This window comes from Sorex fumeus, unplaced genomic scaffold (assembly GCF_029834395.1).
Source record: "Sorex fumeus unplaced genomic scaffold, SorFum_2.1 ptg000013l, whole genome shotgun sequence".
NCBI lineage: Eukaryota > Metazoa > Chordata > Mammalia > Eulipotyphla > Soricidae > Sorex > Sorex fumeus.
Window position 1 is genome coordinate 30,494,509 of NW_026606070.1, and position 27,696 is coordinate 30,522,204.

The window sequence follows — 27,696 nt, forward strand, 5'->3', positions numbered from 1 at the left end:
GCACCTGACCTGGGTTCAATTTCCAACATCCTATCTGGTCCTCCGAGCCCACCAGGAGTGATCCAAGAGTAATCCCTGAACATCACCAAGTGTGGCCCCAAACAGCACTGCCCCCCCAAAAAAATCCATTTTTAATGCTCTAATCCATATGAGGGATGATGATAAGTACTAAAATAATGAGGAAAACAGATGGATATGACAGTTAAAAATAACAGAATTCAAGGAAACAAACACAATTCCCTCATTCATCCAGCATTTATCAACTATCACTCACCAAAAATGAAAACTTGAGAGAAATACTAGAAAATCCCAGTTGGTGGAGAAGATACACGGTCAAATGTAACAATACAATAAATACTCTAAAAATAACTTTTTTAAAATAAGAGATACAAGAATTAAAAAAAAAATCGATGTGTTCTTCTTCCTGAAGATATAAGGAGGAACAGCAGCCAGAGCTGATGTCAGGTTCTCAACTGCTCCTCTAAGCTCCAGTTATCTACACAGAACTTCTTATGGGTAGAAGTTATGTGTAATTTAAGATTACTTGACTACAAGCCCCACCTATTTGTCCATGCTTTCCTTTGTGCCTTACCAATTTATCTATATTATATTTAGGAGTGCTAGCACAGTGGGTAGGGCATTTGCCTTGCATGCAGTCAACCCAGGTTCGATTCCTTCATCCCTCTGGGAGAGCCCAGCAAGCTACTAAGAGTATCCCATGGCATATTCGATATGCCAAAAACAGTAACAAGTCTCACAATGGAGACATTACTGGTGCCTGCTTGAGCAAATCGATGAACAACGGGAGGACAGTGGACAGTACTGCATTTGTCATAATGACCTTTTAGCTTGTTCTTTTTAACATATAAATTGATCCTTTATCAGAGCTTTCCCATTGGTTATGCCTTCTGCCTGCTAATTACAGTCTCTCCCAGATTATCTCTCTTGGGCATAACTTTGTGATCATTTCAAGTATTATTCCAATGTCTCCCTTGAGCTGCACTACCTGACCTTTCCCAAATAATCTATCACCACACTACATTCACTAAAGGCTTTTATCTTGTTTTATGTCTGTCTGCTGATGTTATAAAAGAAAATCTCTTGGACTGCTGAATCTAGAGAGCTCAAACTGCTGAGCTGATGCTGAGCAGATCCAACACAGGAGGCCAGTGTTGGATCCCCGGCACCAAATGGCCCCCCTAAACAATGTCAGATATAACCCTCGAGCATAGAGGAGTATAGGTCCAGAGCACCACCTGGTATGCACAAAATAATCAAGCAAACAAACACCAGGGGACTGTTCATGGACTATCCCGGTCAAATACATTTCACAAGGGTCTAAAACCAGTTCCTGGCATGGAATGAACATTTGTTATTTAACTGATTTTCGGACTCAGCTAGGTCACTTTTTCAAAATCTTTGTCTTTTCATAGGCCATGAAATTTGTGACTATTACTTTTGGCATGATTAATACCTGTCTTTCTCAATGTCATAAACTCTTTTAAAAAAATGTTAATGTCTAGAATGTCTATCCCCAACACTGTCTGGAGAGTAAGTGCTTAACTAAAAAGTAAGAAAGAAAAAAAATAGTGGGGGAAGAAGGAAAGTCACAAAATTTGAAGAAATGGAAAGAGACTTATTAAAACAAGGAATGAGAATTTAGATAAATATTTATAGAGGGGAAATGTAAGATACGGGTTATCAGGAAGACATACTACATTTTTAAACATGTAAAAATTGCACGTGTAGGGGCCAGAGCGGAAGTACTAGTCAACTTGCATTCAGCTGACCCTGGTTTGATCCCTAGCATCCTGAGCCTGCCAGGAATTGTCCTTGAGCAGAGAGCCAGGAATCAGTCCTGAGCACCAGCAAGTGTGGCCCCAAAACAAACAAACAAAAAACCTGCATATGTACTTTTAGTTTATTTTCTACTTAAATTCTTGAAATCATCACATTAAAAAAATTTTTTTAATTCTAAAAATCCTCACCATTTAAACAACCCTCCAATCTGACTTGCATTTTCATTATCTAGGTTCCACTTCAGATGTTACATTTGTATTATACTCAAAATTTCCTTAACCAGAACAGACTTTTTCGACACGTTCTTTTATTTAAAAAAAATAAAACTCACTTTTCAGGGGCCAGAAATAGTACAGGGGTTAAGGCACTTGCCTCATATGCAAAAGAGCCAAGCATGATCCTATATGGTCTCAGAGTCCTCTAGGAATAAGCCCTAAGCACTGCCAGTTATGGCCCAAAATCCAAAAATATAAACTTAAATAATAAACTTTAAGACACCATGACTGATTTCCTAAAGTGAATTCGTATGAGATCTTACATAACCAAATGAAAATTAAAGTTTATAATCCCGAAAGGATAAATATTCACCAAAATAATAATACTATTGTATAAAGATTACTTTGTAAAACTTTCTTCAACTGACATTCACTGCATTTTTTGTAAAAGTTGAATATTACCAAAAAAAAAAAAAGATGTTTCTAAAAACAAATTTTGTTAAGATTGTAACATACGCCAATATAGGGTTATGCAACTTTAAAAGTAGTATTAAAAAAAAAAACCTTAGTAATCCATGAAAACATTTATCACAGTATACTTAGGTGAAATAATGCAAACTAGAAAACCAACTTAACACAACTGTTTCAACCCGTAAGAACAAAAACAGAAAAAAGAACAAAATTTTAGAACTTTGAAAGCACACACATTTTTACCACAGAGCAGATCTACGTAAACCTGAATCCTACATGAGAAATTAGAAAGCAAAAACACAATGATTAGCATGGCAGGACCCCAACAAGTTCAGAGGAATGACAACTCTAGCTCCCAGTTGAACAGTCAAATCAGCATAACCTACTGTGGAATCAGGAGAAAACTTAGGATGGCTGAGTGCATACTTTCTGATCCTTGGCACCCATTGCCAGGCCCCAGTATGCTGGGAGTGAGCACCAAGCAACGCAACCGGAGGAGCCAATCAAGATTTGGGGGGGTAGGGGGGAATGCAAGTGGGTCTTACAAAATATACCTTCTATGCAGGATACATAGAATGTCTCCTATTAATAATCAGTCTATCACAAAAAGAAAAAAAAAGGGGAGGGGGAGCAAACAACCTAAAGACTCAGAGCTTACCCCTTATAGTGATGGCTACAATCAGCGAACTTTAATACAATCACCATCTCAGTAGCACACTCATGAAACTTAAAAGGATCAACATCTGAGAAAAGCCAAAGTTGGAGCCCAAAACAATAAACTTCAAAAATTTGCATGGAGAAATCTATACATGCACGTACATGTTACAGACAGGTATATAGAGTAAGTCTGAGAGGAATATGGTCATTTTTTTTCATGCACATACATATTTGCCCAATCTCACTAGTCATCATTCTATTCGCTGATCCCAAATTGTAATTGTACAATTGTTTGTGCATACAACTGAGCAATTTTATTTTTACTTATATCTATTAAACTTCCTCTCATTTCATTTCACTTTAAAAAATAAAAGAACAGTTCTGGAAATAGATGACTAGATAAACTAAAGTATATAATATATACATAGGGCTGGAGCGATAGCACAGCGGGTAGGGCGTCTGCCTTGCACGTAGCCAACATGGCCAACCCGAGTTCGATTCCTCCGCCCCTCTCGGAGAGCCCGGCAAGCTACCGAGAGTATTCGATATGCCAGACACAGTAACAACAAAAGTCTCCAATGGAGACGTTACTGGGCCCGCTCGAGCAAATCGACGATCAACGGGAGGGCCTTTTATAGTACACACACACAAAATGGAAATACTGAGGTATAAGAACATGAAATCATGCAATTTGCCACTATGTGGATGGATCTGAGAGTTGGACAGCATCATATTGATTGAAGTGAGCCAGAAGGAGAGGGACAGACACAAAATGATCTCTCATATCTGGGACATAAAGAAACACATAAAGGAATAAAAAAGTGTCCAAAGGTAATAAAACCTCAGAACTGGTCTACGGAACTGTGCTCATCATGGAAGAAAAAGGGAAGAATTTTTTGCGGGGGTTGGTGGGACTGGTGAGGGTAGACACTACATTAAGGTGGAGGGAAGTGGACACTCTGATGAAGGGCATGATATTGGAATGTTGTATGTGTAAAACTGTATCATTAATGATACTATAAATCATGGTGCTTAAAAATAATTGTTTTTGAAAGCACTATAAAAATAGTTAAATTTATTCAAATAATTTGGATCTGTAAATTCCAAGTTCAAATTTATTAATCATGTGAAAACTAAATGTAATTCTCCCTTTTCAATTTAGAAAGCTAAAAAAACCCCCCACATTTAAAAAACCAAAACCACTTATAATTAGCTTCAAATCTGTCAACATTTGGGGGATGGAGCTATAGCACAGCGGGTAGGGCATTTGCCTTGCATGCAGTCAACTAGGGTTTGATTCCCAGCATCCCAAAAGGTCCCCTGAGCACCGCCAGGAGTAATTCCTGAGTGCAAAGCCAAGAGTAAGTAATCCCTGTGCATCACCGGGAGTGATCAAAAAAAAAAAAAGTCAACATTTTGATAATAGAGTACAATAAACATGTAGAAGCTCTTTTATATTAGCCTATCTAGTGTATTTAGAAAGTTACATATGAGAAGTGTTTTTCCTTTTTTAAAAAAAATCAGTTCATTAAAAAAAAAAAAAACAGTTCAGTGGCTGACCTTCTTTAGGGATTAAAAAAAAACTGTAGGGGCCAGAAATATATCACAGGTATTAAGCACACGCTTGGGATGTACAAAATCATGGTTCGACATAAGACAACCCTCCTAAAAAAAAATCTTTGCAGTAAGGATATTTTTTAAAAAATTATGATTTTTAATGCTACTTCCTCTGTTCATTTCAATACTTAGTTCGGGCCCTCAGCAATTGTATTATTAGTGCACTCCAACAATTCCTATCCAGTCTCTGGTATTCTATTTCCCCCTTATATCCTGGCCAGTTCTATTTATAAAAAATAGATTTATTCATGTTATTCTCCTACGTAAGAGCTTTCAAATGGTTTCCTATTACCCACAAATGTCTGCAGACTAGTTTAAGAGGAAAAGCTTTTTCCATCACGGCCCCCATACCATTTCCAGACTCCTCTCAGTATCTGCCATCCCTCCCAACTTTTTGCATGCTTTCTGGTTTTGATCATATTGTTCACTGTCAACGGATTCTATGAGCCTACTAATGAAACCTCACTCATCTCTCAATGATCAGCATCCATTTAGATCCTTCTGAGACTGCAATTTTAGATAAATCACCAGCATCACATTTGTCACAATACTGCAGGGGTTACTTCGACATAGTTCCAGTCTCAATGGGCACACATCTAACAGTGATGCACACACTGAAACTGATCCTCATAATTTCAGTTCAAATACTGGATATGTAAATGAAAGTGTGAACCTTCTTTTTCCAACCACACAACGCCATACACTGCTGCCAGAATACTGTCACTGTTGTCAATTCTCTGCTCATATTAGGCCATAACACCGTGAGTAGATTTTTACTTCTACACTTTCTAAAACTGAATGTTACGACTATGCCCTATCTACGTTTTGCCCCCCAAACCCTCCAATTTAATAAGGCTGACTTCTTAACTAATTCTCTTAGTTCCATTCAGTTAAAACAAATTTCTTTGCCCAAGCCAATTTCCTCCATCTAGAATATTTCTCTATACTCTCAAACCCAATAAAGTAATACACACTTGTCTAATATTGCATACTGTTTTTCTTTTATATTATAAAAGTTTTTATCTACAGAATTGAGGTTGCATGAAGGTTGGTGTGGGGAAGGTGGAGAATTGGGAAAGGTCCTTGGGACATCAGTCAAGGGAATTAGTCTCTGGTGTTATGTGTGGTACTGCAAAAGATGTATGCACAAAATCAATGATTTAAAATATTATAAATATTGGTATCACAATAAAATTAACATAGTTAAAGATTTTTAATAAGAAATCACAGAAACAAGCTATATTTAGTATCACAATATAATTTTACACACCAAAGTAATATCTCTGATTTCCTATTAATTCTTGCAATTCTCTAGAAACTATTAATATTTTTATCTAAAATATGCCTTTTCACACTGAGTACCTCACACATTTACCTCTTCGTATTTGCATTACTGATAAGATCTTTGTAACATTTTAGTAATCACCATTAACATGATACATGGTAAAAGATAATTATTTTTTAAAACTATTCCACAAAAATCTGAAAATCTTAAATTCAACATGGCAGTTTCAGAAATTTAAACTGCAGCTTAAAAATATCAACTGTTCTCAAACACATTTTCACATTTTCAGCATTATCAATTTAAAAAGATCCTACAGACAACAGTAAGCAAAGTGAAAAAAAAAAGTGAGCTGCACACAGTAATAAAGTTGAATGACTGGAGAGATTGCTCAATGGGCTGACCACATGCTTTGCATGCAGGAGGCCCATGTTTAATCCCCATCACCACTAAGTTCCCATCATCAAAAGAAGCCACCCCTGAGCACCAAGATGGGAGTATTCCCCAAGCACCAACAGATACGGTCCCGAAACAAACAAAAAAATACATACCCTACTCCCAAATCAGTATTTCTACAAGACAAGCAATATTTAAGCACATTATCAAGGTAAAAAGAGCCAACAGACTATACTTATCAAACACAAACCCTTATTCATTCAGAATCAAAAATTAAAATGGAAAAATGACCTCTACTCAAAACCAGAAAAAAAACCTTCAAAACAACTTTGCAGTAAAGCAGTATGTATATCAACAAAGTATTCATGAAGGCTACCTTCAATGGAAATCAGTTTCCTTTATATTCTTTAATTTTAGAAGTGTACTGCAAAGAGACAAAAATATATGGAAGCTGGCAGTTTATTAAGGAACTTTCTTAGTTCTATTTAAGGAAAATATAAAGAACCAGTAAAAATAAAATTAATTCACTTTCCAGAAAATGTTTCTAGTCGTTGTAAATAATATTTAACACTAAGTTCAATGCCTTAAAATAGATAACATCACCAAAACCCAAACCTAATGATCATTTAAAAAAGATGAAACAGCAGGCCCTTTCAAAATATTTACAGCAAAACAATAACCAAATACTTACCCAAAGTAGGATGTAAATTAAAATTAAATTCTCTAGAGAGAACTGTGTCCAGCAGAGCAGCTACATCTGCAGATATAGCATACGCATTGCACAAGGTAGAATTTGGTGGAAAGGGCTGTAGTCCTAAAAGAGGCAGAGAAATGTTCCTGCCCACAAAAGAGTTTTCTACCCAATCTAAATGTTATTCCCAATCTTCGTCCAGGTGGCATTCAGTAAAAGAAACAAGAAATAAGATAAAGGAATACACAACCACATTTTGTGAAAAATTTGTGAGTTGCTGTGTATTGCTGAAGTACTGAAATATATTATTTTGAACTGGTTTGTGATTATATGAAATGGAGCAATCAGAAGTGAAACTTAATACCCAAGTGGTAGTATCAACCCACAAGTCCCGTATACCTGCAACTTTAAATTTAAATGTTAAAAATCCACAACTTTCTTAAGAGACTCTTTTCTTAAAGAATGCCCAAACTGTAATACATACAACATTCAATGTTATACAAATATTCAGATTGCCATCTTCCTTACCATTGTTAAAAAAACAACAAGGAAAATTTAAGCCTCCAATTTTGATAGATTATATTATGATCTATATAACAGCTTAACCTGTTGGAATAAACTTTTATATCCAACAAACAAACATAGACTATGACTCAAAATAAAATCACAACATAGAGCAAGAACTTTACTTTGCATTTGTTAGTATAATAGGGTACAAATTCACATGCTTGCAAAAGTGGAGATAAAACAACAATCAGCAAACTTGTAAGTCACCAGGAAGCTGAAGGTTTGGAAAAAAAGAAGCTATTTCCACTTTAATCTTGTCCCTTGAGTAGTGGTATGGGAGCAGACTCAAGAACAAAAAATGAGAGCAACCAAGGATAATTTACTAAAATTCACCTTAAAAAGATTGAATCTGCCATCTTGGATCTCTGCACCTGGTGTAACTTCCATAGTACAGTCTTCGGCCTAAGTTAAATAACATATTCCCCATTAAGATACCATGTAATTTTGAATTGATAGGCCATACAAAGACAAACTAGCTGTGGCTAGTCAGTGACTTGTAACTAAATATCAGATAAGCATTAACATAGAACTCTGAAAGGGAAGGGGGAAAAATACGATAAAAAGAACGGAATTTTAAACTATCACACAGTATTTAATCACCTTTATGGGGGAAAAAGTGATTAGGGGGAAAAAACTGGGACAGTAGAAAAGGCAGGGGTATTTTGAAATGTTTACTAATTACCGTAATTTTATTTGTTGTTGAGGTAACTGGTATAACTTCAAGCCCCATTCGTATCCTTTTTTGTTTTTCACAGTAAGCTTTCCAGGTATCTTCGTTAAACCCATAATTAAAATAATCAGAAAGGTCAGCGCCTAAAAAGAAGACACAACTTTTGTATGGAAGTATTTCAATCCTATTTTTATGCAGCAAATAAAATATAAAAATGTAAATGATAAGTTTTATCAGTTTAAATACCTCCTCAAATTTTACTGGTTCTTCCAATTATTACTCTAACACCACAAAACTATGTTTTTAATGGAATTTCCTTTATAAATGGCATGATAATAAAATAGTATGCTATGCAAGACTAATATAATGCTAAGTTACTATTACAATTTAGCAATACAGGTTATTATTGCTAATTATAATTAGGACATTTATAATGACATTTACAAAAATCCTATTAATACTATTGATACTGAAAGTTATATATTTTTCTAATGACTTTAATACTAAACATCTTTTAAAAATCTACAATACAGAGAGATTAGTCAAAGAGCTAGAATGAATGCTTTGAATATACATGCCCAGGTTTTATCGCAAGCACACAAGGTGACCAGTCATTGCCATAAGACCTCAAGCACCATCAGGTGTTCCCAAGAAAAATCAGTCCTCTTCTGCTGGAGAAACAGCTCAAGTGCCCCACTCCCTGGTACCACAATGCTCATCCCAGAAGACTGAGCAACACACACACTGAGTGCCCCAGGACCTTGAGGGTCACTGAGGAGGCTGGTCCCAGGGAGGAGTATGGAATCATTTATCATCTTACCAGGTTTACGCCATGGTTTATCTTCAAAAGAATCCAAATCTACCTCCAAGAGCGGAACTCCATTAATACTTCCAGGTGCATCAAGGTCTACCCCTTTGACTTTTGTTCCTTTTTTAACAAATACAAAATAGAGAAAGAATGGCATGAGAAAGATACTGAGAGAAAAACAGAAAACACCATTTTACTAGTGATAGCTCTAAATATAACAAAGGCTTCAATGAGAGCATACAATAAGAATAAGCATGTTCTCAATAACAGTAAGTTTAAACTTTAGGGAAGAAACTCTAAGATAAAAGTGTACGGACTAGGAACTTGTTAACTCATTCAAATAAATTCCTGTACCAATATGTACCAATAACTTCCAGATATTAAATCACTTTTTATATGCTGTGAACTTTAACAGGTTTTACAGGGTTGTACAAACAAATTAAAATCAAAAGAGGAAAAGAAACCTCATGACCCACAAACTCTACAAACACGTATTCTCTTACATAGCCTTTCACAGAGAAAAGTTTCCCCATCCTTGAGACACAAGTTTACTCTCTTCAATTGAACTGAAGCACTCTTCAAATACCTGTGACAGCTACTATAGTCTATGCATTATTCAGCTATAGTCATTACTTTCCTACTGATGCATTGGCAAATACAAATTTTACCTGTAGTTCCATAAACTCTTCCTCCTGTCTTGATATTAAGATTCACTGGTGCTGTTCCATAACTCCTAAGAACAACAAAAATTATCTTGATAATCTTGAACTAAACAAAAATAGCAATATATTCCATGTATACAAGTTATACATATATAGACTGACACTGACTAACATGTTTTTAAAAACGTGGGCGTGGGGGAGGGTTCCGAAGTGCTGATTAGGGGAACTAAGAGCCCCTTCTGCCATTCTTGTGGTCAGCAATTCAGTTCAATGCCTGGGTCTGAGAATGCAATGTTCTCCAAGCACTGCAGTACCAAGGATTATCTACAGTACCCCAGTTGAGCTCAGAGACCTTCAGAGTCAATTCAGCAATGCTCAGGGGACCAGATGGTGTTGGGGATCAAACTAAACTGGTTACAGGCAAATCAAGTGAGTTAACTCACTGTACTATTTCTCTGGACCCTAGGGGGGGAAAAGTCTTAATTTTTAGTCACTTATTAAACAAAAGATTTAAAAAGAACATTTTGGGATCAAGAAAGATAGTGCAGAAGGCCTTCAAAAGTACTGCCAGATGTGGCCTTGGAAGCACCTGAGCACCACGAGAACAACCAGACCACACACTTTGGCCCTCAAATTAAACCACCTACCAATTGGGCTGAGAATCATTCGCAGTGGGGCCTGGGCCACCTGAACAAAGGGAGGACTCTTCCACAAAACAAACAATTATATCTTATATGTTTGGGAGTTAGACATAGTAGAGTGATTAGGGCACATACGTAATAAGAGCATGACCTAGGTGTCATCCCCAACATAATCTGGCCTCTAGCACACTGCCAGATTATTATCCAGGGGTCCCAAGCACTGCCACGACAATCCTGGTGGCACCAGCACCTCACAGCACAGAACTGCTGCTCAAACAGCCAAGAATCAACAGGAGGGAATCTCCAGGCCTACCCCTAAAAAAATTCATTCCAGGCCATTAGCACTGAACACCACTTAGGAAGCCATCCTACTCCCCAGTCCCCCATTCCCCTCCAAAAAAGGGGTCTTAAAAGTTGAATTGTTCTTCAGATGACTGGTTAAAGAAACTTTGGTACATCTACACAATGGAGTACTATGTAGCTCCTAGAAAAGATGAAGTCGTGAAATTTACATACAAGTGGTACAACATGGAAAGTATCATGCTAAGCGAAATGAGTCAGAAAGAGAGGGATAGACATAGAAAGATTGCATTCATTTGGGGGATATAAAGTAACAAAATATGAGATTAATACCCAAGAATAGCTCAGATCAACACCAGGAGGATTACTCCATAGCTTAGTGGCCAGTCGGGCATTCTAGAGGAAAGGGCAGCTCAGATAGAGAAGGGAACACCAAATAAAGGGTGTTTGGAGGACCCTCCCAGGAGGGAGGGGAGATGCATGTCGAAAGTGGACTATGGACTGAACATGTTTGCCACTCAATGCCTCTTTTGCAGACCACAACACCCAAAAGGAGAGAGAGAACACAGGGGATTGCCCTGCCACAGAGGCAGGGGGGGATGAGGGGATGGGGGTGGGGGGGATATTATCCATGGTGGTGGAAAATGGGCACTGGTGGAGGGATGGGTATCTGATCATTGTATAATCAAACCCAAGCACAAAAAATTGTAAATCTACAACTGTACCTCATGGTGTTTCACTAATAAAAAAAAAATTTAAAAAATTTAGAAAAAAAAGTTGAATTGTTCTTCTCTTCAAAAATCTACCTACCAGTATATGTCCCACTATAACATGCTTCCCAAGAAACTAAGCTGATAAAGTAGCACTGTAGCACTGTCCTCCTGTTGTTCATCGATTTGCTCGAGCGGGCACCAGTAACGTCTCACAACAAATTGGAGACTTGTTGTTACTGTTTTTGGCATATTGAATACGTCACAGGTAGCTTGCCAGGCTTTGCCGTGTAGGCAAAATACTCTCGGTAGCCTGCCGGGCTCTCCGAGAGGGGCAAAGAAATCAAACCCAGGTTGCCAGGTCGGCCACATGCAAGGCAAACGCCTTACCCACTGTGCTATTGCTCTGTGCTATTGCTTTTCTTTTTTGAGGGGGTCACACCCAGTGATGCTCAGGGGTTACTCCTGGCTCATGCACTCAGGAATTGCTCCTGGCGGTGCTCAGGGGACCATATGGGGTGCTGGGAATCGAACCTGTGTTGGTCATGTTGGCTGCGTGCAAGGCAAAAACACCCTACCCGCTGTTCTATGACTCCAGTCCCCTCAATTTCATTTAAAGTAGTAAAATATACCTGAAAACAGAGGGAAAAGCTAAAATTTGGAGCCAAAACCTCATTTACATTCAAGATTTACCCAATATTACTTATGTAATTTTGGCCTAAGACATGTATACATTTTCCTTAACAGTAATTTAGATAGCCACAAAGAGCTAGATCCCACATACCCGGGAGTCCAAAGGAATTTCAAGTATGTGAAAGTATTTCATTTTAACATACTCCTCCCACATTAACCAGATCAGTTATATTTTCAATTAACTTCTCTATAAGCCGTGAAGCCATTGAGTTCTCTAAGTTACCCATAATTCTGTTTAGTATGCAAATGTATCTTCTTTATCCACCCATTTTAACTTAGATCAAAGAATGTAATATGGATTCAGTCAGCCTTCTAGAGAGGTCTGTGCTAATGAACCCCTCCCTCACTTTCCACTTACCTCTCCACCCTCTACAGCCCAACTCTGCAACTTTCATCTACAAAAACGGTCTCTCCATAGCTCTTTTCCATGGCTATTTTCACTAATCCCCCCCGATAATTCTTTTTAAAAACTTTTTGGATGTTTCACGATCATCAGTTTGCTCCTGGCTGGACTCCACTATCTGGACAAGTCTCATCCAGAAATTAATTTTTTTTTTTTTGGTTTTTGGGTCACACCCGGTGATGCTCAGGGGTTACTCCTGGTTCATGCACTCAGGAACTACTCCTGGCCGTGCTCAGGGGACCATATGGGATGCTGCGGATCAAACCGGGGTCCGGCTGTGTGCAAGGCAAACGCTCTGCTGTGCTGTCACTCCAGCCCCAGAAATTAATTTTGAAAAACTCCAGTATGCAGGTTTTGTGACTGAAATCTCCAGCTTTCATGAAGTCAGGGAGGATTACCTCCCTCCATTTATCCCTGTTCTTCTGGAAGCCCAGCAGGAACATCTCCAGCGCCATGTGAGCTCTCCCATAGGCCATGATCCAGAATAAATTAGAATTACAAACTTAGAAATAAATCTTGAAAGAGATCAAGAGATCAAGAACTTCTCTCAGATCCTGCATAAGGCTGAGTCATACAAGGGCAACCCAGAGAGGGACGGGTGAACCCTCATGTCCACCCAGAGTGCCAGCAGCCAAAAACCTCCACATTCCACCATCAGCTTTCAGAGATCGGGCATGGACTACTCTCTGTGCTTCTGGAAACCCAGCAGTCAGGCATATGCCCCAAAGCCACCAGTTAAGAATTTAACTCCATCAGTAACTCTGTCAAAACTTTTGGACACCCTGGAGTATGCGGCTGCAATTCTGGCTACGTAACATCTCAAACTCTGCAACACTGTTAAACCAGAAGTAGCACACCAGACTGGATGGTATGTAATATGAAAGGCAACCAATTTCAATTAACGAAATCTATATACAGAAGGCTTAACCTGTAATGTTTTAGTAGTCTCTTATACAACGGTTTAAGGGCTCCATGGTGAGATGTAAGAATCTTCACTACCGGGGCTGGAATGATAGCACAGCAGGTAGGGTTTTTGCCTTGCACATGGGCGACCTGGGTTCTATTCCCAGCATCCCATATGGTCCCCTGAGCACCGCCAGGAGTAATTCCTGAGTGCAAAGCCAGGAGTAATTCCTGTGCATCACTGGGTGTGACCCAAAAAGCACAACAAACAAACAAACAAACCCTTCACTATCTTTCTTCTAAGGAAACATTTTTTGATCATCCTTTTAGCAAATTATTTATGACAAGCAATATAAAATAAATGATTGTGGGCATGCTATGGGGGCAGGTTCAAGGGTAGTTGGGAAAATTGGAAATAATGGTGGTGAGAAGGTGCAATGGTGGTGGGATTGGTGTTGGAATACTGAATGTCTGTAAAGTAATGACTCAAAATCATTTTTAATAATTTTTAGCTTCACTGTCGTGGAGAATTCTGCCCAAATTTTCCTCTATGTACCTATGGATTCATGTCTGATATTGAGGTCTTTAATCCACGAAGATCTGACTTTTGTGCCTGGCATTAGACAGAGGTCAGAGTTCATTTTTTTGCAGGTAGCTATACAGTTTTCCCAGCACCACTTGTTGAAGAGGCTTTCCTTGTTCCACTTCACGTTTCTTGCTCTTTTGTCAAAGATTAAGTGATCATATACTTAGGGGTCTGTGACAGAATACTCAATTGTGTTCCATTGGTCTGCAGGTCTGTTTCTAGCCCAGTACCATGCTGTCTTAATTACTACTGCTTTGTAGTGCAGTTTGAAGTCGAGGAGGGTGATGCCACCCATCCTCTTTTTCCCAAGGATTGCTTTAGCTATTTATTGTTCCATATGAATTTCAGGAGTGTTTTGTCTATTTCTTTGAAAAATGTCATGGGTATCCTGAAAGGGACCGCACTGAATTTGTATAGTGCTTTGGGGAGTATTGCCATTTTGATAATGTTAATCCTCCCTATCCATGAGCAGAGGATGTGTCTCCATTTCCTAGTGTCCTCTTTTATTTCTTGAAGTACTGTTTTTTAATTTTCCTTGTATAGGTTCTTCACCTCTTTGGTTAAGCTGATTCCGAAGTACTTGGTTTTCGGAGGTACTATTGTGAATGGGATTGTAATGTCTGCCATGGAGGCAGGAGAAAGATGCGAAAGGGGAGGTATACCGGGGATATTGGTGGTGGGGAATGTGCACTGGTGGAGGGATGGGTGTTTGATCATGTGTGATTGTAACCCAAATATGAAAGCTTGTAACTATCTCACGGTGATTTAATAAAATTAAAAATAAATAAAAAATAAACGCTCACAATAATGCCCAAAATGAGTGTGTGTGACAGAAAGAGAGAGAGAGAGAGAGAGAAAGAGACAGAGAGAGAGTGAGAGAAAGAGAGAAGAAAAGTGCTTGTCATAGGGACAGGCCAGGGGAAGGTGGCGGGGGAAACTTGGGACACTGGCAGTGAGAAACAAACAATGGTGGAGGCATAGGTGTTGGAACACTGTATGACTGAAAGTCATGAACATAAACCATAAACAGCTTTATAATGCTGTATTGCATGGTGATAAAATTTTAAAAAATTAATAAAATATGAATTTTTTTAAATTTAAAAAAAAGACAAATAATTTAATCTATTCTGGATTCCACTAAAATGTTCCTAAGAATTTTAAGTTGTAGAAGCAACTGCCATTATAACAAAATGACAGTGATATGGAGTGATAGTACAGTGGATAGGGCATTTGCCTTGCAAGTAGCAGACCCAAGTTTGATTTCATATGGTCCCCTGAGCATCACCAGGAGCAATTCCTGACTGAGGAGTTAGGAGTAACTCCTGAGCATCTCTGAGAGTGCCTCCGTCCCCTAAATGACCATGACAGTAACTGAATTAACTGTATGGTCCTTGAAATAACTTAAGAAAAAGGTTCTACTGAAGAAATATTCTAAAGCACTTATGATATATAAGATAAAAGTCTACTAGATAAATGATGGTACATTTAATAAGATATTTACCTTCCTACTACAGCATATGTCAGATTTGAAAATCAGAAAACACTGACTTCCATTCAACCACTGTAACAAAATCATTATCTGTACTTTATTCATTTCAGAATCTTTCTATAGACCCCAAAATATTGTCAGGAAGGTAATACATGAGGTAAGGCATTTGCCTCACATGTAGCCAACCTCATTTCAAATCCCTAGCACCACATGCGGTCTCTCTACCACCAGTTGTCTCTCTACCACCAGTTGTAACTCCTAAGCAGAAACAGGAACAGTCTCAGAGCACTGTTGGGTGAGGTTCAAACCTCTACTTCACCCCACAAGTAAAGATAATTGGATAGACAAACGAATGACAGTTCATTCATCTGATCCAGTTTACAAAACATAAAACTTAGCTAACACAAGTAAAAAGCTTAAGGAACAATTAACTTAAAAAAGAAGCTAAAAAGGCTAAAACTTTAGTACAATGGGTAGGGTGCCCACCTTGCATGTGGTCAACCTGGGCTCAACCCTAAAGATCCCATATGGATTCCAGAGTAACACCTGAATATCACTGGATGTGCCCCCCCCACTCCCCAAAAATAAAGAAACATAAGCCATACAGAGTTAAAAAAAAAAAAAACCTTGATTTAAAAAAAAATCAATTAAAAAACTAAAAAATATTAAAATCCTAGAGATCCTAGAGCTAGGAAAATAGCTCAAATAAAACCACATGCCTAACATGTCAGGCCCTGTACCATGAATACCACTGAAAGTATCCCCAACACTACCAGTTATTGGCCTTATTTTAAAATATATACATATATTTAACATATATAAAAAAACAAAGCTCAAGATTGGAAGAATACAAGCTGCAATATAATCGTTTCTAAATCTAAAAATTTGTAGCACTCATTTTACAAAAACATGTTCAGTTCTAGAATTACAAATTACTGATTCCATGCAACTTTTATAATTAAATTCACCATTAGGAAGGAAATGTTTTCCATGGCTAAGTATTTTTTGAGATATAAATAACAAAGTATTTGTTTTAGGTGTTCAACATGACTTGATACACATATATATAAACTGCAAAATGCTAATCACAGCAAGTTAACATTCTTCATCAGTTTTAATTTTTTTCTTATAAGAATGTTTAAGATGTACTCTCTAAGCAACTCAAAGTAAAACTTAAATAAGAATTCTTTCACATCATGATATGAAAAAATTGTAAAACCAACAGAATCAATCACTAACGGCTTAATAATGGCACCCAATTTTTGATACAGAACTGTTAGTTAAAGAAGTAAAGGATGTATTTCAGTGGGAGAGTAAATGCTTCACATGTATGTGGTCCTGGGATCAATTCCCTGCACCATAAGACTTGAAATTTAAAATTTAAAAACTTACCCATATTGTGGTGCTCCCGTTTTAATGTCTCCGATAGTGACATGAACATCATCCTCATCATCATCACTGTCACTGTCACTATCATCTTCAGTTTCAGTCACTTTCTATACCAACATAAACAGTAATAAAATACATTCAATAATCCACCTTCAACATCTAGTAACTGGAAAAGTAACCAATTCGTTTCACCTATGGGTTTAGTTATGTAACCAATGTTTTCATTTCTTCTTTGTAAGTTTAATGTTTTTAAAAACTAAAAAAAGTGATAGAAATGTGAAAAAAGACTCTTTCAAGCAGTTCTGGTAAGACTACCTAATGTTATCTTTGTATTTAAAGCTTTTTCCCTTGCCAAAAAGGATCTTAGGTAATGTGCTAAGGTATCCAGCAGATAGAACCACAAAAAGTAGGTATTTGAAGAACTTTTGGCAAAAGAAATGTGAAGAGTAAAAAACTAATTATGGAGCTGGAGCAATAGCACAGCAGGTAGGGCATTTGTCTTGCACACGGCCGACCCTGGGTTCGATTACCAGCATTCCATATGGTCCCCTGAGCACTGCCAGGAGTAATTCCTGAGTGCAGAGCCAGTGCATCACCAGGTGTGACCCAAAAAGAAAAAAAAAATCATACTAGGCACAGTGTTAGGTTGAAAAGCAACAAAATGTCACCAAAGAGCTCACCAGTCATGGCATTCATTTATATCTAGAAGAGGTCTTATAACAAAATGACTGGGAATGTATTTTATCTGAAAAACTAAAAAACATCAGCATACTTAGGAAATTGTTATTTTGGCTCTAAAAAGCTATTTTGTCCATAGTATTCTATTAGTTAACTTAAAAAAAAAAAGCATCATTTAAACCAGTATTTATCAATAAGAGACGGTATGAGACCAGGATGTTCCAAGGGGCAACGGGCATGGGTAGGAGAAAGTAGGAGGCTAGAGGACCATTAGCAGGAGAGGGCAGTCCACAAGTGGAAAAAAAGGCTGGAAGGGGCCAGAGTCTGAAAAAGACTGAAAAACAGCAACCTGGGAAGAACATTTTTAACCAGACAAGTTTAATCTCTTTGTTTCATAGAAATAACTGAATATATTAAAATCTTCAAAAGACCATGGTAAATTAATCCTGCAAAACATCACTTTAAGGTGAATGAGGTCAGAGATCAACATACAAAATAAAATTTTCCTTAAAAAAACAACAACAATTTTTTAAAAAAGAACTGTGATAATCTAACAGGTTCAGAACTCAAATGAAAGCAATAAACCTCTGCACACACTCTATTTCATTTGAATATCTTCCCACTATTTCTTTTCACTGTGCATCAAATAAATATACCTGACAACCAGATTATGCAGGATACTCAAAAGTTTAGCTAAATTTAGACTTTCATCTTAACTAGAAATCTACAGATTTTAAATACGGAAGCAACTGAATTCCAAAGCCTTATGTTACCGGTTTAGGTACACCATTTTCAGCAGCTTCTTCTTCAATTCCAGATGGAGGATTAGCACTACAAATAAAAACAAGTACACATGTCTGTTGTTACTTTTCAGAATAGACAGATTATACTACCTAGTTCTGATAGTTTCCGAAAATTGTCCACACTGAGAAGGTAAAACTAAGTACGAGTTGCCTGTTTATTCTTCTATTCCTACGCCTTGCTTTAAATAAATATTAAACACTGAAGGTGAAATAAAATTGCCTCCAAAATTTGTTAAGGACACCAAATTTAAAACTTGGAAAAGGTATAATTAAAGGTTTTTAACACTTTTCTAATATGCATCATAATCAATTTTACTTATTCTAAACCATTTGAATACTACCTAAGGTCTACATTAGATAGCTTTTTTTTCTCTTCCCTGGGGCCCAAGAAACTCAGATTTAGGGTATTATCACACTAAATCTTTCACTATTCAGTTAACATACAAACATCTTTTTTTTGTTTCATCAATCTTATCAGAAATGTTCTTAGTTGCACAGGAAGAAAAATTTAAATTAAAAAAAATATTTTTGTTTAGGACTTCCAATTGTACATTAACAAGAAGTATCAAGACAAAACTCTAATCTAAAAAATTAACTGGAGTCAGAACAGTAGTACAGCAGATAGGGCGTTTGCCTTGCACATGGCGATCCTCAGCATCCCATATAGCCCCCTGAGCACCAGGAGTAATTCTTTAACGCAGAGTCAGGAGTAACCACAGAGAATCGCTGGGTGTGACCCAAGAAAAAGCAAAATATATATAAGCAAACCAAAAGCCAATTAATACCACAATCTGTCCGGTTACAACAAAATAGATATATAAAGTATTCATTTCCAAGTAAGACAAGTACATAGCCAACTGACCACCAAATAAAACCTCTACTACTATAGAGCCTAGCTTCTTAAAACAGATCATGATCCCTTATGGTCATGACATAACATGGGGTTGCATAACCAAATGTAAATGTAGCAAAAAAAATTTTACAATAAATTTGTAATTATTACTAAATGTTTGATATGCCTGGATTATGCATAAATTTCTTGGGTGAAATGAGGTCGCATGTAAAAAAAAGTTTAAGAAATCCTGCTACAGTATGATTTTGTTTTAAATTATAATTCTGGGACAAAAAAACAATAGTACTGTGGGTAGGGCACTTGCCATGCACATGGCGAACCCAGGATGGAGCCCCATCATCCCATATGATCCCCAAAGCCTGATAAAAGTGATTCCAAGCATGGCAGAGTGTGGCCCCAAAACTAAAATTAATAAAGTAATACTGATAGTGGGAATTAACTAGTAATTCCATTTTATAGATAAGGAAATTAAAAGCACAAAGCAATTAATTCACAATTAGTAAGAGCTCAGGAAGCCAGAGTCCAGTGGGGCGGCTGTTTGCCTTACACACAGCTGACCAAGGTATGATCCCTGGCATCCCAAATGGTACCATGCACACAACCAGGAGTAATTCATGAGTGCAGAGCCAGGAGTAATCCCTGAGCATTGCTGGCCATGACCCAAAAAGCAAAAATAAAATAAAAGCGTTCTAAAAATTCTCAGAACTCTTCATTAGATTACTATTAATTTCTTTGAAACTTGTCATTCAGTTTCTCTAGAAGTCCATTACTCTCTAGTGGTATTTTGCAACACAATCCTCAAAGAAAGCAAAACAAAAGGTTGAAAACTGAAAAACTTGTTAAACGTTCATTGTTCAATTGCTTGATCTGAGGAAACAAAATGCAAATATCATTCCTCAGTACATTTAGTTACCTATTACTTCAATAAGCTTCAGCAAGTTCAGCTTGCTTTTTTACGTCACCTAATAGTCTGTTTGGCCAAAACTTAGAAAGCCAGAAACTAACATAAGTGAATATAATGCAATGCCAATGGTTTAACAGATTTAACAATGAGCCAGTCACAAGAGTGGAGTGTACTCAAATAGTGGGAACTCTCTTCACATAGGCCCAAGAAGTGATCTACCAAACTGCACCAGAACAAGAGGTCTCACAGAGCTGTCTGCCCAACAGACTTTCAGAAATGAATACTTTGCAATTACCATTAAAACACAGGAAGCATGATAAAACTGCACCTCACAGTGCACAGTATTTCACTGATTTTTTACTTAAAATTGATATCTCTTGTATGGCTATACCAGTTTATTATACACATCTGATGGACACCCGAATTGTTTTCATTCATGGGTGACTATGAATAAAATCACTATGAACATTTATGTAGATGTTTGTGTACAGACATACCTTTCATCGCTCAAATGCGTATATCTAGGTGTGGAATTTCTGGGTCATATGGTATAATAGCTCTGTTCAACTTTTTGAGAACCTGCCATACTGTTTTCCAATCTATAACAGTTTACAATCTATCAGCACGAAAGCGTTCCAGTTGCTCCATATCCTTACTAATGCCTGATTTTTATTTCTCCTAATTATAACCCTCCTTATAGCAATAGCCCAAATAATCTTGAAACATTTTTCCTAACCACTCCTCCCTCAATAAAGGAGACCAAGGAATCTAATGAGACTAATTTCAGCCTGTCTATAAACTTGTATACAAGTGCTGTCTTGAAATTTAAAGCAAATTTCTGGCTCCCCTAATATAATACTCATACCTTTCTAGTAATCAGAGAAAGAGACACAATCATAACAAATTCACTAATCACACTTTGCATTAAACTCAGAATGTTTAAATAGAATCAAAAGTGCATAACATCATAAAAAAAATCTTGATAGTGAAAAGTAATCACATCTTTAACTTCAAAAACTTTGTTCCCTCATCTACTGGCAACCAAATGAAATAGGTCCTGAAATAGGAGGAACCTCTTAATATCTTCTAACTTTGAGTCAAAATGTTGTAATCAAGCCACTGACTAGAATGAAAAAAATTATGACAAGCTGTCAACACAACTACACTAGACCACATAATTGGTGTAGAAATCCATGAGAAATTTCCACTAACCTGGCATTTTCTTCTTCTGGCCTTTCAACTTCATTTTCATCTACCAAAAAAAACGCAAACAAATAAATACATTAAATCAAAAAACCAATCACGCTAAGGAAAGCAGTATAAAGAAAATCTGAAGTGATCATCACAAGCACTAACCTAGGTCCTTTGCCAAATCACTGTGCACATGCACGTCCCATGGGCCTATAAGCACATCCAAAGTTAGATCACTTTACAATGATTTCACAAGATACGTCTCTTATAGGAAAAAAATAACATCAAAAACGCGGACTTTACTTCTATAAAAATAAGCTTCATTAAAAGGTCGGTTTGAAAGGTCGGTCAAAGAACTCCTACACGCTAGCAATTCAGAGCGTTACTAACACAAAAATCTTTACACCAGAGATCAGTTTCTCCAAATCAAGAGTTTGTTCAAGTGACGTCATTAAGGAGCTGCCTGGTGCCCAAACGTGCCATTTCACGCTGCTTTCAAAGTCAATCCAGAATATGCTTTTTAGGCATAAGGAAAAAAAAAAATTCACTTTCAAAACCAGTGGAACTGCGGGGGGGGGGGGGGGGGGGGGAGGGGTACTACGACATAAAAAGTTGAAAACCAGAGGTTGAAGTTAAGTCCCCTCCAAATTTACATGATGGACTCAAATCGAGAAAAAATGCATGAAACGATTACCGAAAACTGAAATAAGAGGCGCAATGAACTACGTTCAGGATGGGGAAAGTTTCTAAATGTTTTTTTTTTCTTTCTCAAAAATAAAAAAAAAGGGGGGGGTTAAAAAAAAAAACTTCACCTGGACACAGGAGACACTCGGTTTTTTCTTTATGGGCCATGAGGTATTCCATCTCTCCTTAAATGACTTTTAAAAGCCCGACTTTCGGGCAAGGAGGTGCCCCCCTTTTGGCAGGTGCATCCCCCACACACTGACCGTCCCGAGAAACGAGACGTTAGAGCGGGGGCAGGGGGTGGTGCTGTTCCCAGCGGCAGCTCGGCGGAGCGCTGAGTACGGAAGGGCCGTGTGGGTAGCTCGGAGGGAGGGTCGGGGAGGGCGTCCCGCAGCCGGGGGGACGAGGGGACGGAGCGAGGCGCCTCGGGAGGAGCGCCGGGGAGCACCACCGGGCGGCGGGCAGCGGCGGCCGCGCGGCCCGGCCCGCGGGGCGCGCGGGGGCGTGGGGGGGGGCGTGGGCCGGGCGGGACGCCGCGCACGCCGCGCTCGGCCTGAGGGAGCGACAGGCCGGGCCGGGCTCCCCCACACAGGCCGCGGCGGGCCCGGAGAGGCGGCTCGGAGGAGCCCGGAGAAGCGAGAGAGAGAAGGGACAGGGAGTTCCGTACCGCCATAGAGCCACTCTTCCTCCTCATCCCCTCCGGTCCCGCCGCTCAGTTCCGACACTAGGCGCTCGACCTCGCCGGCCGACATGGCCGCCCCGAGCGCCACTTAAAGACTAAGAAAGCCGGCGATCCACAGCCCCCTCCAACCCTGGTCCCCCCAACCTCGCTGCCCCGGGGAGGGCTGGGGGGGGGGGCCGCGAGCCTGAGGTGAACCCGGCGACTAGCCAACGGAGAAAGCGCGAGACCCCCTCCCCCCACCAGCCCAGGCAGGCGGCCGAGGCGGCGGTGGCGGCGGCGGCGGCGGCGGCGGCAGGAACAGGCTTCAGCGCGGCGCGGCGCGGCTTCTACGCACGCGCAGCGGCGACCCAGCGGCGCGGCGTCTCCAGGCGGCTTCGCTTCCGCGGCGGCGGCGGCGGCGGCGGCGGCGGCCACCTGAGCCTGACTGCGCCTGCGCGCGGCCGAGGCCCCGCCCCCAAGAAATCCCGCTCTGCCTCTCAGCGAGGCTTTTTCGCCCGCGGCTGCGTCAGCTGCGCCTCCCCTCCCCCACCCTCCCTCTAGTAGTCCTTATTGCTTTTGCCCATGGGTACTTCATTTTTACCTTTCCTTTTGATTTTTTTTTTTTTGGTATTTTCTCTTTCTGTTTTTATTCTCCCGAAAGAGTTGGCTTTATTCTTTAGTTGGTATACTGTATGGCTTGACTCAGAGCTCTGAGGAAAGGTCTTGTTTCTCATGACTGAAATCATCACTCCAGGCTACTTGAGGTTCAATATCTAACTAAAACAAAAAACTGAGGTATGATAGATGCGTTCTCCCTGTTAGACCATTACAGATACAGTCCAACACCTCCACTTTTCCAGAGGCAGCCCTTGTTTTCTGTGAAGTGTGCAGATCCCGCAGTTTGCTGGGTGTTTGCTTCAGGTGTGTATTGTTAGGGCACGAAAACTAAGATGCTAGGAGTTTTCAAGATAGCAGTAATACTATGTGTAACATTCTGCTAGCTGCTTTGCTCCCCGCACCCCCTTTTTATAATAGTGTGGTAAAGGTTCTATCTATCTTAGTATATATCAAACTGTGTTCATTTTTAAGTGCTTCATAATATTCTACGATATGGCAATCACAAAATGAATGTGGCTATATTCCTATTTATATGTATGTAGATTGCTTTCACATTTCACTTAAAATTATTTTCTAATTTAAACTTGTTACTGTAAGGATTTCTTGTACAAGATTTGCACCAGGGTTTCTCGAAGATACATCATAATGTATGAGTGGTTATTGTTTCAATAGATAAGTTTTGAGAACTCTTCTTTCAAGAAAATGGCACAAAATGAGTCAAAGTAGTTGTTCTAGTTCTTAACTGCAAACCATTTGGTTCCATTCTCAGGTAATCAACCTCCCTATAGTTTTCCCATTTAAGTTGTAGGAAAGCTAATTTGATGATCTCTTAGTCCCTTTTGATCTAAAATTTTTTTTTTAAAAAAGTGTACTAACTTTTCAATGAAAAAAATTCATTTTAGGTTTTAAAAACCAATGGGATTACTTGCTGGCTAATAAATGCATTTAATAATTGCCGAATATCTACAATTATTTTATGTATAATAATTGCTGATTGGGGGTATGGTGCCGCCAGCAGGTCAATCTGTAGCTGTGACACGAGTGCATCAGCAGCCTGATGGCGCCTTCAGACTTCCAGATACCCCAAAATTGTTGCTGTGCCTTTGGCCAGACCCCAAAAACTGAGGGCAAAGTTTACCAAGAAAGTAAACGGCCAAAAGTTAGGTATGTGGGAGACACACCCACAAACCACCTCTGGCTCAGCTATATAATTGAAAGTAAGGACTCTCTGGTTACTGCTTAATGGCCATGATCCCAGAGACCCAGAAATAAATCTTGGAATCCAAAGGCTTTTGGCAGAAATGCGTCTAGTCCCTGCAGTTGGTTACCGGTGCCGGGTCAACCCAGGTGGGAATAGGTTTCATGCCTTGGCCTGTTCCCCCTGGTGGCTCGGTGGCCGCCATCCTCTAGAGGCGATTGGACAGTCAGGTTTGGGCCCGCAGTGATGAGACATTTTGGGCCCCCCGGGATGGGGGTGGAGCCGGTCGACCGTCCTTCCCACCCCAATGAGACCCCAAGTCATCGCCCATGAACAGCCTTTCTGGCTCCTGATCAAGCTGTTTAATGGCCATGATCCCAGAGACTCAGAAACAAATCTCAAAACCCAGTGGCTTTTGGCAGAAATGTGTCCGGACCACGCGGTAGGTTACTGTCGCTGGGCCACCCCATGGGGGGAAGGGTGTTGTTCCTCCACCTGCTCCCCCTGGTGGGTCAGTGGCCGCCATCCTCTAGAGGCCATTGGACAGTCAGGCTTGGACCCGTAGGGACAAGACACACAGGGCCTCACAAGATGGGGTGGAACCGGTCCTGTCCTCCCCATCCCAACGAGACCCCAAGTCATCGCCCACAAAGGGCCTTTCTGGCTCCTGATCAAGCTGCTTAATGGCCATGATCCCAGAGACTCAGGAGCAAATCTCGGAACCCAGCAGGTTTTGGCAGAAATCCCTCCAGATTTAAGTGTTAAAATTTCGGAATTTCAAAATCGTGTGGCCACTACTGCAGCCACGCAACATCATATGTTATTCGTAACCAGCAATAGAAAACAAATTGTCTACTGTTGCCTTTTCAGCAGATCTGAGTGTTGGGGTAAAATCCCAAATAATAAAGGTGGGTCTGGTGTCAAAATATTGAATGTGATCAAAGTAGAGAGAGAGTAATGTGGAAATCATCTACCCCACAGGTAGGGGGAGGGTGTGGGATGGGAGTATAGTGGGGTTGTTGGGGGTGGAGAATGGGCACTGGTGAAGGTACGGGTGTTTCATTGTATGACCAAGACTTAGACCCAAAAGCTTTGTAACTGCTCTCACGGTGATTCAATAAATAAAATTATAAAAAATGAAAAAAAAAGTAAGGTGGAGTTCATGTACAATTAAATCAGCTGATCAGTGGCTGAATAAATAGCAGTACTCCTACATAAAAAAATTGCTGATTCTTTAGAACTAAGCAAATAAAGAGTAAAACATGATCGCTGCCCTTAAAGAACTCTCAATTTTTTAAGTGTGTTAATTAACTCTTTACTATGGAAGATTTATGCTATAATGGAGCCTCACGGTTTTCCCTACCCTCTAGTACACAGATTGTGTTAAGTAAATTATGTGGTTTTAATTTGCATTGCCTATGAACACCCCTTTTACTGATATTCTGTCCACTTTATCTGTTTAATACCTTTCTTCTGTCTTAAGTCTGTTGATGTGTAATCTATTTTGTGCATCGTATAGAATTTCATCTCCCTTTTTTTTTATTCAAAAAACTAATTTTGCCGAGTCTAGCAAGTGTAAGGAAGTTTCTGGGCTAGGTAGATTCAGCACTGAGAAAAAACAAAATCCTCCTGTAAATGTGCAATACATTACATATGGATAAGAATTTCAAAGAGTGGAGCTGGAATGATAGCACAGCGGGTAGAGTGTTTGCCTTGCAGGTGGCTGACCCTGGTTCGATTCCCAGCATCCCATATGGTCCTCTGAGCACTGTCAGGAGTATTTCCTGAATGCATGAGCCAGGAGTAACCCCTGTGCAATGCCGGGTGTGACCCAAAAAAGCAAAAAAAAGCAAAAAAAAAAAAGAATTTCAAAGAGTAAACAGGAAAAGGACTCCAAGAGAGAAGTGTTGAAGAGGAGAAATGGGTGCTCTTTTATCAAATGGTCCAAGAAAAACTTACTGGTGAAGAAGTTGAGTCGATATCTGAAAGGAAAGCTGTAGGTCCCTTGGCTTTCTGGGTGAAGTCCTATCAGATAACTGAGAATAGAAAATGCAGGGCTGGGTCTGAAGAGATAGTACATCAGGTAAGGAACTTGCCTTGGACATGACCAGCCCAAGTTCTATCATCTGCATCCTATATGGTCCCCTGAGTACTGCAAGGGGTGATTCCTGAGTGCAGAGACAGGAGTACCCCCAGAGCATCACAAGATATGGCCCTAAAACAAACAACAAAAGCAAGACTCTATGACAGAGCATACTTGGCATCTTTGAGGAATCTAAAACAAATAGAGTGGAATGAATGAGGGGAAAGGATAAAGATAAAGTTGGAATTACTGGTGAGATTGTGGAGGTAGTAAAGTACAAACCATTTCCTCCTAGTTTCTGAGCTGCTAATCTGGCATGAATCTATCACATTACATAGTAATTGGGTGACCTATCTACATACATATCTGCAAAACTATTCATGAGACCCAGGCTTCCCTTAAACAAGAGGTGCTCATCTGTGATTCTCATTCGTGGTATGTTGCCTAAGCATTTAGATCTGCTCATCTCTTACAAAGAATAACCACTCCTAGTCCCACTTATTTTTTTTAACATTTCATGAGTTGATGAACCTTGGTGGTTTCATGGGAGAACCAATGCCATTTTCTGAGGATTGTCTTTCTCTTTCCAGTGCCTAAAATGAGCTTGCTTCCAAGGCATTACTTAAATGAAATGAAGGACTGATGAATAATAATTGATGCAGGACTGGAGCAATAATAGGGCCTTTGCCTTGCATGTGGCCAACCTGGGTTCAATCTCTGGCATCCTATATGGTCCCCAAGCACTGCCAGGAGTAATTCCTGAGTGCAGAGCCAGGAATAACCCCTGAGCACTGCTAGGTGTGTGTGACACCCCCCAAAATAATAATTGATGCAACAAAATTGCCTCTACCATGGAGGTAGCATTTGAACTAAGCTTTTAAAATGAAGACATCCATGAGAAGAGAAGCCCATAAATAACTAATAACCACTCTTAAAAGGTCTTGTTTCCAAACTGAGCTGTGACTGGATAGTAAAGGTATGACTAGATAGTAAAGCTGTTACTAGATAGTAAAGATGTCTTTATCTCCTAATTCACCCAGGGATACATCAAAGATATAAATGGAAGATATTAT

At 39.4% G+C, this 27,696-nt stretch overlaps 1 protein-coding gene across 33 annotated transcripts in view; it reads right to left on the reverse strand.

Annotated features, from left to right (window-relative positions):
* Window positions 1–23,015, reverse strand: part of FIP1L1 (factor interacting with PAPOLA and CPSF1) — a 70,473-nt gene extending 47,458 nt beyond the window's left edge. For 4 of the 33 annotated variants that reach the window (XM_056111343.1, XM_056111355.1, XM_056111350.1 and 1 more), the window contains exons 1-9: window positions 22,731–23,012; window positions 21,545–21,589; window positions 21,401–21,440; window positions 18,402–18,459; window positions 16,954–17,057; window positions 9,843–9,907; window positions 9,187–9,294; window positions 8,379–8,509; window positions 8,030–8,098 (exon numbers count right to left, since the gene is read on the reverse strand). In XM_056111343.1, the coding sequence (XP_055967318.1) occupies window positions 8,030–8,098; window positions 8,379–8,509; window positions 9,187–9,294; window positions 9,843–9,907; window positions 16,954–17,057; window positions 18,402–18,459; window positions 21,401–21,440; window positions 21,545–21,589; window positions 22,731–22,815 (705 nt within the window). In that variant the 5' untranslated portion in view covers window positions 22,816–23,012. Of the gene's footprint in view, window positions 1–8,029; window positions 8,099–8,378; window positions 8,510–9,186; window positions 9,295–9,842; window positions 9,908–16,953; window positions 17,058–18,401; window positions 18,460–21,400; window positions 21,441–21,544; window positions 21,590–22,730 lie in introns of all 33 variants that reach the window. The other 29 variants (XM_056111357.1, XM_056111354.1, XM_056111365.1 and 26 more) reach the window with 14 other exon arrangements.
* Window positions 23,016–27,696: the final 4,681 nt, after the last annotated feature.